Source organism: Cheilinus undulatus, linkage group 4, assembly GCF_018320785.1.
Source record: "Cheilinus undulatus linkage group 4, ASM1832078v1, whole genome shotgun sequence".
Lineage (NCBI taxonomy): Eukaryota > Metazoa > Chordata > Actinopteri > Labriformes > Labridae > Cheilinus > Cheilinus undulatus.
The window spans coordinates 36,963,241-36,978,726 of record NC_054868.1 but is presented as its reverse complement, the minus strand read 5'-3'; the positions used below and the strand labels follow the sequence as shown (position 1 = coordinate 36,978,726).

The 15,486-nt window shown below is 40.4% G+C and overlaps 1 protein-coding gene across 1 annotated transcript; it reads left to right on the top strand.

Moving 5' to 3' along the window:
* The first annotated feature begins 6,145 nt into the window (after positions 1-6,145).
* On the top strand, positions 6,146-14,516 carry LOC121508834 (caspase-6-like). The gene is made up of 7 exons (XM_041785935.1): positions 6,146-6,260; positions 6,471-6,504; positions 6,599-6,739; positions 7,217-7,293; positions 13,741-13,916; positions 13,992-14,133; positions 14,287-14,516. Exons 1-7 carry the CDS (start codon positions 6,254-6,256, stop codon positions 14,514-14,516), a joined length of 807 nt encoding a protein of 268 aa, XP_041641869.1. The 5' UTR covers positions 6,146-6,253.
* Positions 14,517-15,486: the final 970 nt, after the last annotated feature.

The following is a 15,486-nucleotide window of genomic DNA, read 5'->3' as shown; positions in this document are numbered from 1 at the left end:
TTGAAACAACATTTTACTATTTCATAAAAAAATATGATCTCATTTGAATTTGATGGCAGGAACACATCTCATAAAAATTTATACAGAGCCATGTTTACCATTGTGTAACATTCACTGTTTTGACAACCATCTGTAAACATCTGGAAAGTCAGGAGACCAGTTGTTGGAGTTAAGGGAAATGTTGTGTCATTTTTTCTCTGATGTATGATTCTAGCTGCTCAACAGTCCTAGTTCTTCTTTGTTGGATTTTTCACTTAATGATGTTCCAAATGTTTTCTGGTTGCAGGCAGGCCAGTTCAGCACAAAGACTCTTCTGTCTTCGCTTCTGGTGATGTGGTAAACTGTGGTGCAGAAAAAAGAAATAAATTCTTACTGATCATTCTGTGTTCATTGTCATGGTGGAAGCAGCTTCCTCAGCAGACCAAGGATCTTTAGCAGACCTCCCATTAGTCCTTCATCCAAGGTTAAACCATTGATTGACTTGTTTAAAATTGATATTGTTGGACAAGGCAAATTAAAAAGGGTTGAATAAGCTGCTAATCTTTAACAGTAATTGCGTTTAAGAACTTTACTGTTAATGATTTACACTCATGGGTTACTTTATTAGGTACAACTGTTCAGCTGCTCTTTAATGGAATAAAGATAATTAACGTAGCTAAAGCTAACATAGCTGTTTGGATAATGTAGACATGTAGCTTACATAGCTGCTTTGTAAGCTTAGCTTAAAGTACATTAGCTACAAAGCTCCTATATCTATAGCTAAGTTAACTTTAGCAACGTAATCTTTAGAAAACAAAGCTGAAGCTATCTTAGCCATGCAGATAATGTAGATACATAGCTTATGTAGCTGCTTTAGCTACACAGCTCTGTTAGCTAGATATCGCCATTATCTGTGTAGCCTATGCTGCTAACAGAGCTACATAAGAAACAGTGACTGTGAATGTTTTCACCAAGTAGCAACATCCAGTCCTGAAAAATGAAGCCAAAGTGAAAGTGCAAAAATTGCAATACCGCGAGTGTCCACTTGAGGCTGGCTGCAGGAAGAAAGTAAGTCCTGTCTGAACACCTCTTAAAAAGCTGGTTTTTACACTAGAAATAAACTGGTTTAAAGCCTGGTTCAAAAAACCAAACGTGTCTCGTTAGCTAATGTATTCATGTGCTCTCACTGTACGGGGGGTGAATTTTTTTTGTACCACAATCGTTTAGATTATATTTAGGAAAAACCTCACTGGGGCATCTCATTTGATTGACAGATAGCTTGCCAGGCAGAACATACGTTTCTGTCAACCAGAATGCTAGCTAGCTAGCTGAGAGGAAGAGCTTAGTGGGTGGGCCGCTACGTTGATCCAATATTTGGTTGAGACTGCGATTTTAATACGGACGCCGCTGCGGATTGGCTTTTGAGGCAGATTGAGTCCGCTTATTGTGAGCAGATGGCTGATGTCACACTGGCTTTTCCAATTCTTTTTACAGTCTATGGTTTTCAAAGAGGACAAGCTTTTTTCCTGTTTCTTAACTCCACTTTATCAAATGTTTTGTTGTCAGGCTTTGCAGGTCTTTGACTTTTAACTTTTGGTAACTTAACCCTTACCTTAACTCTTACCCTAACATAACCAAAAGTTTAGTCAGATTTCATTTTTAAAGTTTAGCATGCCTTACTGCTCTGAGATATTTGGCGTCTCAGACATGTGGTCTGCAGTCAGACTGTTTTGAAATGTGTTGACTGCTGCCATGATTAGCTCATTAGATATTGCATTAGCAGCTGAACAGGTGTACCTAATAAAATGACATGAGTGTATTTTACCTGTGTGTTTGAATGTTTTATAAACCTTTAGGTGTTTTTCACTTAGTATTTAGCTAAGTACACTTCCTGAAAACCTGAATGTGGGAGGAGTTAAAGGAGGCTTTGGGAAATAAACTTTGGTTGATCTCTGGGAAATGTAGGCAAACAAGTAACAAAGAGATCTGGCAGTGCCACCTGGCAGGAGTGAACATCGATGTTGCTCTCCAGGAGTGACAGCCAATGAGAATGAGGGCATAAAGGCTGCTTTATCAGTAGAAGATGTGTGATGCAATAGATCATTGGACATCCTTGCGGAGGAGGGAGGACTGCCTGCAACTGTGTCTAAAATGGCTGAGAACAGAAGTGGAGGTAACAACTTAATTTACTGTAAATTTGGGTTTTTTGGTATTTTTTTCTTTTCTTTTTTTCTTTTTGGCTGTGGATTCCTGTGAATGGATTTTTGAAATTGGACATTAAAATTCAGTTTAACCTCAGACTGAATTCAGGCCCCCATTTAGCGAATGTTTAAGTGCAATTAAATAACGCTTCAACATAACTGCTTTTTACTCTACTGTCAATTTCCCTTTTAGTTCAGCATGTAAAAAACTTTGTCAGTGAAGTGTTCTCAGTGACAGGACTTAATGCTTTTGTTTCCCCTACCTATTGCTACAGACAGCAAATCAGTGACCAACAGGGACGGTATGTATGTGTTTGAAATTAAGCTACAAACTGTTTACAAATGGAAATGTTCGCTTTTCACAAAGCAAAAGTCAAACCGATGAAGGAATCAGCTGATTCAGTAAAGGTGAGATTAATCATCAACTACACTAGCGTTTATGACTTTATGTCCTACAGGGAACCTCTCCAAAACTTGAGTTAGCAATGGCCCAGTATTAGCCAGTATTTTTACCTGTGAAATCTCTAGCACTACACTGCAGCCAGACATGGTTCTGTGGACCTGAAGTGAAAGATCAGGGCTGTTGATTTAGCTGACTGACACATGGGATGAAAGAGAGGAGGCAGCTAATGAAAGGAAGATGCTCAAGTATTCTGATCGTGTTGCAGAATGCAGAGAAAGCAGGTGGAACACAAGACTCTACCTGGTGGAAGTGGGGACAAAAGGCTTTTTGGGAGACTCATTTACTTCGGAGGTTGGAAGTCGGAACTGGGAATGACATCACATTCCATTGCAAATATGGATTTCCCAGTTGTTTGCGTTCTGTTTGTCATATCCACTACAAGTTGGGAAAAATAAGTGTCTCCATAGTTGCCTATTTTGGTTGGATGTAGAGCAACTCTATAATGTACAAACCGGCTCCAAAGTTTGGTTGAAAGAAAAGGCTGCATTTTTTATTATGACAATGAAAATGGAAACTATCAAAAGCTTTAAATTTTGAATTTACTTGCATTGTTCGATAAATATTATATCCCTAAGTGTAAATGGACTCAAAAGTTACAAAAGACACAACAATTTAAAATGGAAATAGAATATTATATGAGCTCACTACATGGAATGAAACACAGAAAAGCAATGAAAACTCTGGACATTAGGGAATCCCTAAATATGTTAATGTAATTTCTAGGTACCCCATGTGTATAGTGTATTAATTTGTATATATGTAACCGGTGGAAATATCTGTGTTGTGTTTATGATGTAGGGAAGGAGACTGCAACGCTCTTTTTGACCACATTTAATGTCTGGCAACAGATAACAAGACAGAAAAACTCCCTTAAATGTCTCAGCCCACCTCAGATCCTCTCCCACAGGGATTCGTACAAAAGGGCACGTGGAATAAAACAACATATTTACAAAATAAACAGTGCATACCTGGCAAAGATAACATCAAACAGAAAAACTCCCGTGAATATCCCAGCCCACTCCAGATTCTACACAAAACAAAAATACAGCAGAGGTGGGAGAAAGTCATTGTTTGGCAAGTCTCAAGTAAGTCTCAAGTCTTTAATCCCAAGTCTCAAGTCAAGTCTCAAGTAAAGTCATAGGCTTGAAATTTTCGAGTCCTTACAAGTCATGAGCACTGTGTACCAAATAAAATGATATTTTAACAATGTAACAATCTATTAAATTTGACAAATACAATGAATGCATTTTGAATTTTTTTTTTTTTAAATAAAATAAGACCAGTGTGACAGAACTTAATCACACAGAAAAAAAGTGCTGACATAGCATTCAAGATATAATCAGTGCTAAGCGGTGCAACAACAAATGAACTTCTGAAGACGTACAGTCATTTTAACTCATCTAATGTGAGTGTGTGTGTGTCTGTGTGGTGAGTATGTGTATATGTATAGGTGTGTGAGTGGATATATAGGGTTTGTGTGTGTTTGTAAGTGAACATGTTTGACTGGTCAACATTAGGTCTAAGGTGTTATAACCAGTTCTTAACATCAAGTCATGTGTTATGTGTTAAGTTATTAGACCTCAAGTTATGTGACCACAATGACTGCCTCCTAGTGAATAAACAAAAAAAAGAGCTGATAAATCATGGGTTTCTGTTTGGGTATTTATATTTCATATTTTGACCTTTACTGTAGTTTTGTGACTCTGTTAAAGTTATGCTTTCTAATTTTTTTCCTCTCATTATTATTGCTTTTAGCTAAAGGGGGAGGGTCCCCGTATTGGTCTTTGCCCTGGGCATCCAAATGGCTAAAACCGGCCCTGCCTCACACCTGCAGCTCCCCCTCACAAATCGTTCAGTCCTGCCAGTTTGTTGCTTTCAATTTTCTGTTTCTGCCCTTTTGACAGTATTTATCATTAGTACGTTTAAGATCAAATAAAACACCCACATTTGGACTAGTTTTACTCAATTTTACGTTATTTCAAAATGTGATCTGTGTGTGTTTGGCTCATTGATGATGATGTGCATTGTAAAAGTCATCATCAAATACGAGTATGGGAGAGCACTGGCAGGGAGTGACTGAAGAAATGTGTTAAAATGAGGGCATTAGAAGCTTCAGTTTGAACACCAGACAGCACACCTCTATGAATTAACTTACTGAAGAGACGCGCTACCAGCAGACTTCCTCTGCACTCTTTTACGCACTGGGTGCACCCGACGGTGATAAAATACAAGTTTTCATTTGAATTTGGCAGTTAAAGTCTGTCTTCTTTGTGTGGACTTATATTTATAGAGGATTTCGAGAGGAATTTTTAAAGTAAGCCTTAAAGAGCCGCAACTGGTCACTAAAGAGCCACATGCGGCTCGAGAGCCGTGGGTTGAGTATCACTGCATTAGTTTAATACTTTGAATGGGGGCACATTTTACTCAACACACTCACTGAAAATCTCAAGTATTTTCAAGTCATTGGACTAAAGTCCGAGTCAAGTCCCGAGTCACTGATGTCAAAGTCAAAGTCGAATTGCAAGTCTTTGATAATATTGTCAAGTCGAGTCCAAAGTCATCAAAATTGAGACTCGAGTCTGATTCGAGTCCAAGTTGCGTGACTCAAGTCCACACCTCTGAAATACAGTACATAAAATGTTAGCTTGAAATAATGTGCACGTAAGCTAGCTGTGTACAATGTGCATGTGAGCTAGTCCAACCTGCGCAGCAAACGAACATCCATAAAAGTGATGATACAAGAAATTTAAATGATGTAAACATTTAAACAGGTGGAAAAATAAGTAAGGATATTATAAGGACTAAAAATATTTACAAGACATGACGTTGAACACAAGGATGGAAACAGATATAAACTTGAACAAAACAATGGACACCCACCTCTCCCACAGGGATTCATCCAAAAGGAGGGGGGGGCAAAAAGAATATATACAAATGACCAACGAAGAAGAAAACAAAGGAGGGAGGGGCTACAAACAACAACACAGTGCATCATGGATTAATGAGTTTCTCTCAGGCTGATACAAAACAGCTAAATGCTAGGTAATTTTGTGTAATTATAACAACAATACTGAACTACAGAAGTACATTTTGCCCCTGCTACCTAAACACAGGTAAAAAATTTTTACTACACTTAATACTTTATGCCATCATGTTGGGACGTCGAGGTCGGGGTGCTCTGTGCAAGACGGGATGGTTCAGGCCTCAATGTCAATTTGTGTTGATGTAGCTATAGCAGCAGTTTTATTCGAACTTAAAATGTTTCATCATCGGAGTAAGAGCAAAGAAACTTTCTAAAAGGTTTTCTTGGTTGAAAATGTGTTTTGCTCTTTGCCAAGAGATTAATTTATCCACTAGCTCCACAGATCATGAACAACAGTAACAGCTGCCTGTCAAGTTCACATTATGTAGTTAATTCGCTGCGGCAGCGATAGCCCTATGTCATGTTTTGTTACTTCGCCCGTATGAATGTGACAGATGATGTACTCGTCAAATCACTCTTGAAGATCTTTGTGAAAGGTGTTGCCCTTCCCAAACACAATGTATGGGCTGTTACCCCAATGGATGTGGCATGCCATATGCCATGGATATGTGAAGTAGTCTATCTGCCATGTCAGGTTAATATTTCTCCAGCTGTCAGCCCCCATTGAAGCTCATGAAGACTCAAAGCTGATGCAACAATGGCTGCTCAACCCAATGCCAGCAATAGAACAATTCATGCATCTGTAGCTGTGCTGCTTAAAACCTTAAAACACTCAGAATAATCAATGTTTGTTTCTAGCCTAATTGTGTGTTATTTATGTGCAATTATGTGTTGTTTTCTACAGAATGCTTTAAAAAGACTGATGCTGTGACCAGCAGGTAAAAACTCCTTGATTCTTATCTTAAAATTCTTATAATTTTGTTTCCACCTTGTATTGTCTTTGTTATTTTTGTTCCTTTTGCCCTGAAGCAGCTCTCTGGATCCTAGAGAGGAGTACAACATGGACCACAAGAGACGAGGCATGGCACTCATTTTTAATCAGAAAAGATTTGATGAGGAACGTTTCAGTTACAGGACTGGAACCCAAGCTGACCGCAGAAACTTGGAGAAAAGGTATCACTAGTCAGCTGCTGCAAAAAAGACAGTGTACATGTGTTACTAGTGGCCTGCTGTGCTATAATGGGTTGAAAGAAGCTGGTACATTATACACTAGGACTTTATGTCTGACCACTGTTTATTCTAATAAACATGGAAGAACCTCTGTGTTGATTTAAGCTCTTTTACACAGGGAAATGTAGCAAAATAACATCTGAAATGAAGCATATCGGGTTAAACATTAGTTAAATAAAACTGTGATAAATAGGGGGCTTGATGGCAATAGCAAACCAAAGTAAACAAATGACACTCACCACACCCACGGAGAATCATACTAAAACAGGGTAGTGGGAGACGGCAATACAGCTATAACTCTGTTGACTTTTGTATAATGGTAAAAGACAGCCAGAGGTCCAACATCTTGTCATTTGTTAAGAATGTAAGTCATGCAAAACTTTGCTTTGCATTTTCAACATGTCAAACTTTTTTCTTTAGCCTGAAGGATCTAAACTTTGAAGTGAAAGTTTACGACGACTGCACAACATCAGCTGTCCTAAAAAACATCAGTGAAGGTAAGCACATGCATGATCACATAAGACATTTTGACAGGGATTGTGAGGATTTCTGGCAAATTCACACCGGGCCCCTCCAAAATAGCCTCAGTCAACCCTGGGATATTGCTTTAACCACGTGTCCATTATAGCATGCCCTTACCACACAAGCATCAGTGACAAAATCAGGTGCTGGGAGTGTCCTGAAGGAATTTTTTCTTGATTTCCTTGGCGTCTTAAAGAGTCAAGCAGTGTAGATAATGGATAGTGCTAACACAGAGACAACTATACAACACACCAATGTCGAAAAATGAAAATAAAAGTGCTGAGTAAGATTTCCAGTGAAGAGACGGACTGAGACAATGTCTCACAGTCACGGTCTGTGAGAGGGGGCGTCTGAGAGCTGCAGTCTGCAACCAGACTGTGCTTTATATTACACCATTTTAAAACAATAACATCTTTGTTGTTTCAAACAGGGGAATTAAAAAGGATATAGTATTAAGTCCCAAAGGGTAAAGAGACTGTCTTTTCCACCGTATCACAAACGTTCAATTTTTAAAATTGAAAACAAGAAATTGCCCAGTATTTAGTGTTTGGAACATCTATAGTTGTAGTCAGTAGGTGATTTGAGTGGGGATGAGGGGGGATGATGTCCCCCTTGTTAGCAAAATGACCAGAATGTGTCCCGTTTGTTGACCTGCCTTCCCCTCTCTGTCAGGGCAGAGCAGGGATGCTTAGTTGAGTATGTCCTGCCTGGCTCATTGATCCTTTACAGGGTTTCCCATTTATGTATTAAACTGCAGCAGATCGGCACTGTTTAATTAGCCCCCGGTTTTCACGTCGGGATTCCCATCCTGCATTACTTGTACTGTTGAGATGGGCACAAATACATCAGAAAGTATCTTGTTACAAATACTTGCTAGAAATGTAACAAAATACACAGAAAATATAGGATGACAAATATAGTTAATTAAAGTACAAATAATTTTTTGTCATTTCAAAATACAAAAATGATTAAACAAACTGGTATAAAGCTGCAACAATTAGATAATCAAAATAGATGGCAACAAATCAATTCATTGACTAATCATTTTGGCTTTCAATGAGCACAGAGAAACTTTCCACTTTAAGCAGATTAATGTGAAAACAGCCTAAAACAGCAGTACTCCACCTTATTCTACCCAGGAGCTACATTGTCTTAAAAATACTGTTGTGAGAGCCTCAATCCAAAACCAGGCATGTGATGATCAATCAGTCCATAGTTGAAATGAAACAGTGAACTGGTGGATTATTGTGTTGTTAAATGGGATGAAATAGGCTAAATAAAAATGTCTGTACAGTATCAGAAGAAAGGATATTTCACTGATGATAAGCATATGTTTTTATTTCTGTAAGTTCCAGCTGGACTTAAGTTTTTTTTTTTTTTTTTTTTTTTTTTTAATATCAGAATGTGCCGACTTAGAGCTATGAGAAGCTTTTCAAAGAGCTGGTGAATCATGGGTGTCTGTTTGGGTATTTATTTTTCATATTTGGACATTTACTGTAGTTCTGTGACTCTGTTACCTTAAAGTTATGCTTTCTATTTTGTTTCCTCTCATTATAATGGCTTTTAACTAAAGGGGAGGGTCCCCATATTGGTCTTTGCCCTAGGCCTCCAAATAGCTAAAACTGGCCCTGCCTCACACCTGCAGCTCCCCCTCACAGATTCTGCCAGTTTGTTGCTTTCATTTTTCTGTTTCTGCCCTTTTGACGGTATTTATCATTAGTACATTTAAGATCACATAAAACACTCGCATTTGGACAAGTTTTACTCAGTTTTACGTTATTATAAAATGTGATCCATGTGTTTGGCTCGTTGATGATGATGCGCATTGTAAAGTCATCATCAAACACGAGTATGGGAGAGCATCGGCTGAAGAAATGTGTTAAAACAAGGGCATTAGAAGCTTCAGTTCGAACACCAGACAGCACACCTCTATGAATTAACTTACTGAAGAGACGCCTGTAAATTTTTAAATTGTTTAAACAAATCCATGACTAAAACTAAATTACATTTTTATGAAAAGAGTAAAGCTATGTTCAAAATAAACACTGTTAACAAAAGTGTATTAACTTCTAGTAGAAGTTTTTATTGAAAACCCAGGCAGACAGAGTAGATCACACGTTATCCTGACAGACACAAAGTTGTGCCTCTCTGCTTGTCAGGACTTTTGTGGTCCACATCATCGCCCGGCCCGTTACAGCCTCTGTGGGTCTGGAGCCGGGAGAGGCCTGACTGAGGCGTCTCTCTCCTGGTCCTGGTCTTGCTGCTGCTGCCGCCTCCTCTGAAGTTTATATTCGCGGCGCCATGATGGAGTTAGGGCTTTTTTCAGTTTCCTCCACATAGAAACATTTTCCTCTGCTTCTCTTTGGAGGTCGCCTACTTCCTTATGCAGCACCATGCAGGAGGTTGTCTTCTCCTCTAGCTGCTGGCGGTTTAACAAGGCCTCATCCTGCAGGTCCTTCACCTTCTGCTCAATGGTGCGATCTCTGTCGGCTGCCTTGAGAAGCTGACCTTTGACCTTCTGCAGCTCTTTCTCCAGAGAGTCAGCCCTCAGTTTTTCACATTGCAGGTGGTCGTTCTGGCATGCAATTATCTCAGTTGTGTTTTGGACTTCCTTTTTCAGAGTCTGATTTCTCTCTCTCTCCACCTGGAGTTTGGACTGAAGTTTTTGGATGCTGCTGTTCTGGAGCAGCAGCTGATCATTTAATTCCTCTACTTTCAGGAGGTTAGAGGTGTTGCGGGAGGCTTTTACCTGCAGGTCCCATATCTCCTGCCTTTGGGAGTCGATCTCTGCAGTCAGCCTCTGCCGGACTTCCTGGACCTCTTTTTGGAGAGAGTTAGACCTCTTCATTTCCTCCTGCAGACGGTCTTTTTGACAGGAAACTAGCTCTAAGAGCTCTCTCATCTGTGCAGTGTTACTTGGCTCTTCTTGGACCTCTTGAGGAGTCTCTTTAGGAGCTTTTAGAGGATTGTCAGTGAGAGACGCCATGCTGGAAGTCTGCATTTGGAGCTGCTTTCGGAGTGCTCGCATCTCTCTTTTCATCACTAGACTGGCCTCCCCCTTAGCTTCGAGTTTGGCCATCAGTCTCTGCAGCTCAGTCTTTAATACTTCCAATTGCGTGGTACTGACCTCCTCCTGAACAGCCGAGCTCTGCTCACTGGCGGACGGACTCAGGCGCTCCAGCTTTTCTTCTAGCAACCTGATGTGCCGCTCTCCCGCCAGTCTCTTGTCATGCTCTGCCATCACCGTCTGCAGAAGCTCGCAGATTTTTTTTTCATAGACGTCATTGTTGTTCTCCGCCTCGATCCTCAAGGCTTTCTCCTCCCTGAGTTGAAGCGACACGTCTTTTATCTGCAAGAGCACATCTCTTAGATGACTTTTGAGATATGCTTGTTCCTGAGGATGAATGCGGTTCTGCAGTAGTTCGTGGATCTTCTGCTCATAAATGTCATTATTGCTCTCAGCCTTTACTCTCAGAGCTTTTTCCTCTACCAGCTGAGAGGATATGTCCTCCAGCTGGAGAGACATTTCCTTGAGACGGACGGTTCGGTCTCTCAACTTCATTTTCAGATCTGCCTGCTCCTGAAACCAGGGATGGAGATCCAGATTCTGGCTTTGTGGTTGAGCATCAGATTGGGTTTGGTTGGGGATCGCTTCAGACAGGGTCTGGTCGCCACTGTCGGCCTTTGGCATCGTGTTTGCCATCATCTCATCCTCCATATCCATGAGATCACCCCAGCTCATGTGACTGGTTTCTGTATTTTCAGTCATTCTTCCTGATTGAAGTTTGTTCTCGTAGATGAAGTAGAAGTTGTTGAAGTGTCTCACGGTCTGATGATCAACTGCTCTGTGAACTGTGAGTGTCTTAGAGTGTTCAGCCCATCTAAAGCCTCTGCACTTTAAAGCCTTTGAGTTCCAGAATGTGCCTTTGATGTCAGGGGTAAGTTACCCCTTTTCCATCAAAAGAACCAGGTGCTCGTTCAGTGCTAGTGCTTGTGCCAGTGCTTAGTTGGTTCTAATCACGTTCTTCATAAGAGCTGGTTTGGTTTTCCACCGGCGAGGAGCCAAGTTGGAGCCACGTCATTGCGTCACCATAAAACGTCAGTACGTCATTGCATTTTACCCAAGGACGCTCGCACCATGACGAAGTAAACAAAGAAACTATGGAGGAGTGATGATCCTGGCTTTGCAAGTCTGCATAAAGATCCAGGGCCAAAAATAAAACAACTGCTACAGGCTATCCGTCTTCTTCGGAGTCACAGGGTACAGCGACTACGTTTGAGAATACAGGTAATTATCAAAGACGTTTTGCTTCATAACAATGAACGTGTTAGTGTTAGCCTTTGCTAGTCTACTTAGCTCGACTACGCTTGCATCAAGTACGTAGCAGTTGAACAAACGTAATAAACTGACAGTGATATCTTTGTTTATCGTTATAGATGGTCTTCAGGCTGACTGTGAGGAGGTGCCTTCTAAAAGAAGTAACTGCAAGCTGGAGCTGATCAAGAAAATGTGGCTGACCTTCCCCAGTACTCCATAATATTTAACCATGCAGATCGGTGATTTTCTTTGTGTGACTGAAGGCATGCTGTTCTATCCAAATAAACTGTGATGAGATGTACAGATATTTGTATTTAAACAGTCCTCTCCATCATGCTGTTCACCTTTAGTTGGTGCTGTAATTGATGCTCAAGGACTCGTGACAAGTTATTGTGACATTCACGTTTTTTGTTTTGTACCCTCAGCTGTTGTTTGACTTGTTTCAATAAATTGTTTAACCCATTTTTGATGCTTTTTGCCTCTTTTATTGTCATTCTCTAACTCCTTTTGAACCACTTTTCCTGCAAGTTTTATCCCCTTTGTGCCACTCTTGTATGCATTTTTGCTGTTTAACCCCTTTTCATTAATTTTTGCACTATTTTTGCCATTTATAACCCATTTTTATACCTTTTGTCCCCCTTTTCCTTTTACCTGTTTTTGCCACATTCTGACCTCTTTTCCTGCATATTTTTGCCCCTTTGTGCCACTCCAAAGCATATTTTGCCACTTTAACCCCTTTTCATCCCTTACTCTAGGCATTTTTGCAACATTTCGGCCAGTCTTAACCCATTTTTAAAGGATATTTACTAATAATGGCTGACGAGTAAATTTCTGTAGAAACAGATCGTGTCATGTCAAGTTTTGAATACAGGTCTTGCAGTGAAATATTGCTGCTTTGTTCAGAATTCTTCAGGCATTGTTATTGTTTGTTAGCTTACTAGCGGCTAACTGGCTAGCAAACAATAATACGCACCACATTAGCTGGCGTAACGTTCATAATATTGATGAGGGAATATTGTAGCAAGCGTATTCATCATAGGCGAACAACAGGATGAAATAAAACTTACCAGGATCAGTAACGGTGGTCTGCAGGACGGAGCCGACCAGCATGTACTCCGTCTGTGGCCGAGTTCAGAATGACTGGTTTCCACCGCGTCACGATAACCCCGCCCCCCGACGTAATTGGTGCTTCGCTCTGGCCCTTGCTCTGGCCCAGCAAAGAGTTGGTGCTTGCAAAGCACCAGTTTTTAGCACCTGGAGACAGTGCTTTGTTGGTGGAAACGGTAAGAACCGGTGCTAACCCAGGCACTAGCCTGGAACTAGCACTAGCACCAGCTCAGTTGAAAAGGGTTAACTGTTCTTCAACATTCTGTTCTGTCCTCGAACATTCTATGTCCCACTTAAATGCTATGGAAACAAAAATGGCTGCCCGAGCACTGAACACAGTGCAAGAATAATCCATCAAACAATGAATCAATCTTTGTATTTGTGGTGCCAATTCACAACCGAAGATACATTAACAGACTTTACAGAGAGGGCAGGCCTATACCGCTCTCTGTTGTGTGAAGTGAAGACCAGCGTGAATAGTCATTAGCACAGCGCTAGCAGTCTTAGCTGTGTTACAGTAGCGACAAAAATCTTCCCTTCAGTGGGCAGGAATTTCCAGCAGCCCAGACATGTTGACAGTCTTTTGCTGGAGCTGCGCTGGGGTTTGAAAGACTGGTAACCCACAACTGATAGGCTCAACCCATTCAGGTGCTTTGCCCAAACAATGCTGGCAGTAAATGAGAAAGATAGAGACTAGTGAATCATGTATCAATAGTGTTGAACTTAATGCTTTGCATTGAAGGTTAGAATTCAAATACAAACTCAACATGTCCAAAAAGAAAGAAAGAAAACTAAACATACCATAAGGGTCTCTCCCTCCATTTTGGCCACTGGGAGTCATTCACACCCCACTACCACAACCGTGCACTTATGAGAACATTTTTAGGAGGTGAGGGTTTACTTTTTCCATTGTAAATAATAAAGTGAATTTCAACATGATTTGTGCTATAAGACAATAACTTTTATTCAGCTTAATACATTCTTGATGTGTCAACAGCTGCCAATGCTGACCATTCAGATGCAGACTGCTTTGTTCTCGTCTTCCTGAGTCATGGAGAGAAAGATCATATTTTTACCTATGATGACAAGATCAGCATTAAAGACATCACATCCCCATTTAAAGAAGAGAAGTGCAAGAGCCTCATAGGAAAACCAAAAATCTTCATATTACAGGTGCATGCAGACAAAAACAAAAATCCTTTTTCCTAGTTATACAGGCAAAGTAAACATGAATGTGTCTGTCATCAGGCATGCCGTGGAGAGATCGCTGATGATCCAGTGGTGACACCCTGTGGTGGAGAAAGTGAACCAGAGCTGGTGGCAGAAGAGTGTGCCATATACACCCTCCCTGCTGGAGCAGACTTCATCATGTGTTACTCTGTGGCTGAAGGTGAGATGGCTGGGATGTTAACCTGCTCTTGATTTTTTTAAATAAGATACACTCAGTTCATAATTTTGGTATTAAACAGTAGTCCTACTAATTTGATTTCCCTTGTTGTTTCATAACTATTTTCTCCACTTTTTTTTTTTTTTTTTTGCAAAGGTCACGTGTCCTTCAGGAAGGCTGACGGCTCCTGGTACATCCAGGCTCTGTGTGAGATGCTTCAAAAGCACGGCACCTCCCTTGAATTCACAGATTTACTCACACTGGTCAACATGATGGTGTCAAAGAGAAGTGCTAACAGTAGTGACAAGAATATCGCTGGGAAGAAACAGATACCTTGCTTTGCCTCAATGCTCACCAAGCAACTGAACTTCAAACCAAAAAAGTAACAGTTTCACACCTTAAAGTTCTAATGGCTCTCATCTAATTAGATGTTGAAATGACATTTTACTATTTCATAAAAAGTATGATCTCATTTGAATTTGATGGCAGGAACACATCTCATAAAAACTCAGGACAGGGCCATGTTTCCCATTGTGTAACATTCACTGTTTTGACAACCATCTGTAAACATTTGGAAAGTCAGGAGACCAGTTGTTGGAGTTTTGGGAGAGGAATGTTGTCTCCTTCTTATCTGATGTCAGATTCTAGCTGCTCAACAGTCCTAGTTCTTCTTTGCTGATTTTTCACTTAATGATGTTCCAAATGTTTTCTGATTGCAGGCAGGCCAGTTCAGCACAAACACTCTTCTGTCTGTCTCTTGTGGTGATGTGGTAAACTGTGGTGCAGAATAAAGAAATACATTCTGATTGATTGTTTTGTGTGTTCATTGTCATGGTGGAAGCAGCTTCCTCAGCAGACCAAGGATCTTTAGCAGACCTCCCATTAGTCCTTCATCCAAGGTTAAACCACTGATTTACTTTCAACTATTTAAAGTTGATATTGTTGGACAAGGCAAATTAAAAAGGGTTGAATAAGCTGTTTATCGTCCACAGAAATTGCGTTTAAGAACTTTATTGTTAATGATTTACACTCATGGATCATTTTATTAGGCACACCTGTTCAACTGCTGAGAAGAAAGACTGATAAGAAAATCAAATGACAGTAAACACTGCATGAAGGCATGTAGAGATGCTCAAGATGATGTGCTGGAGTCCAAACAAAGCATCACAACAGGGAACAAAGGTGATTTAAGAAACTTTGAATGTACCATGGCTGTGGTGCCAGATAGGCTGGTCTTTTGTCCTCTTTCTGATGCTCAGTTTGAACTTCAGCAGATTGTCTTGACCATGCACAACCATACATTTCTGACAGCTATTCTGTAGACCATTTATCTGAGACACATATATATTTTAGGAA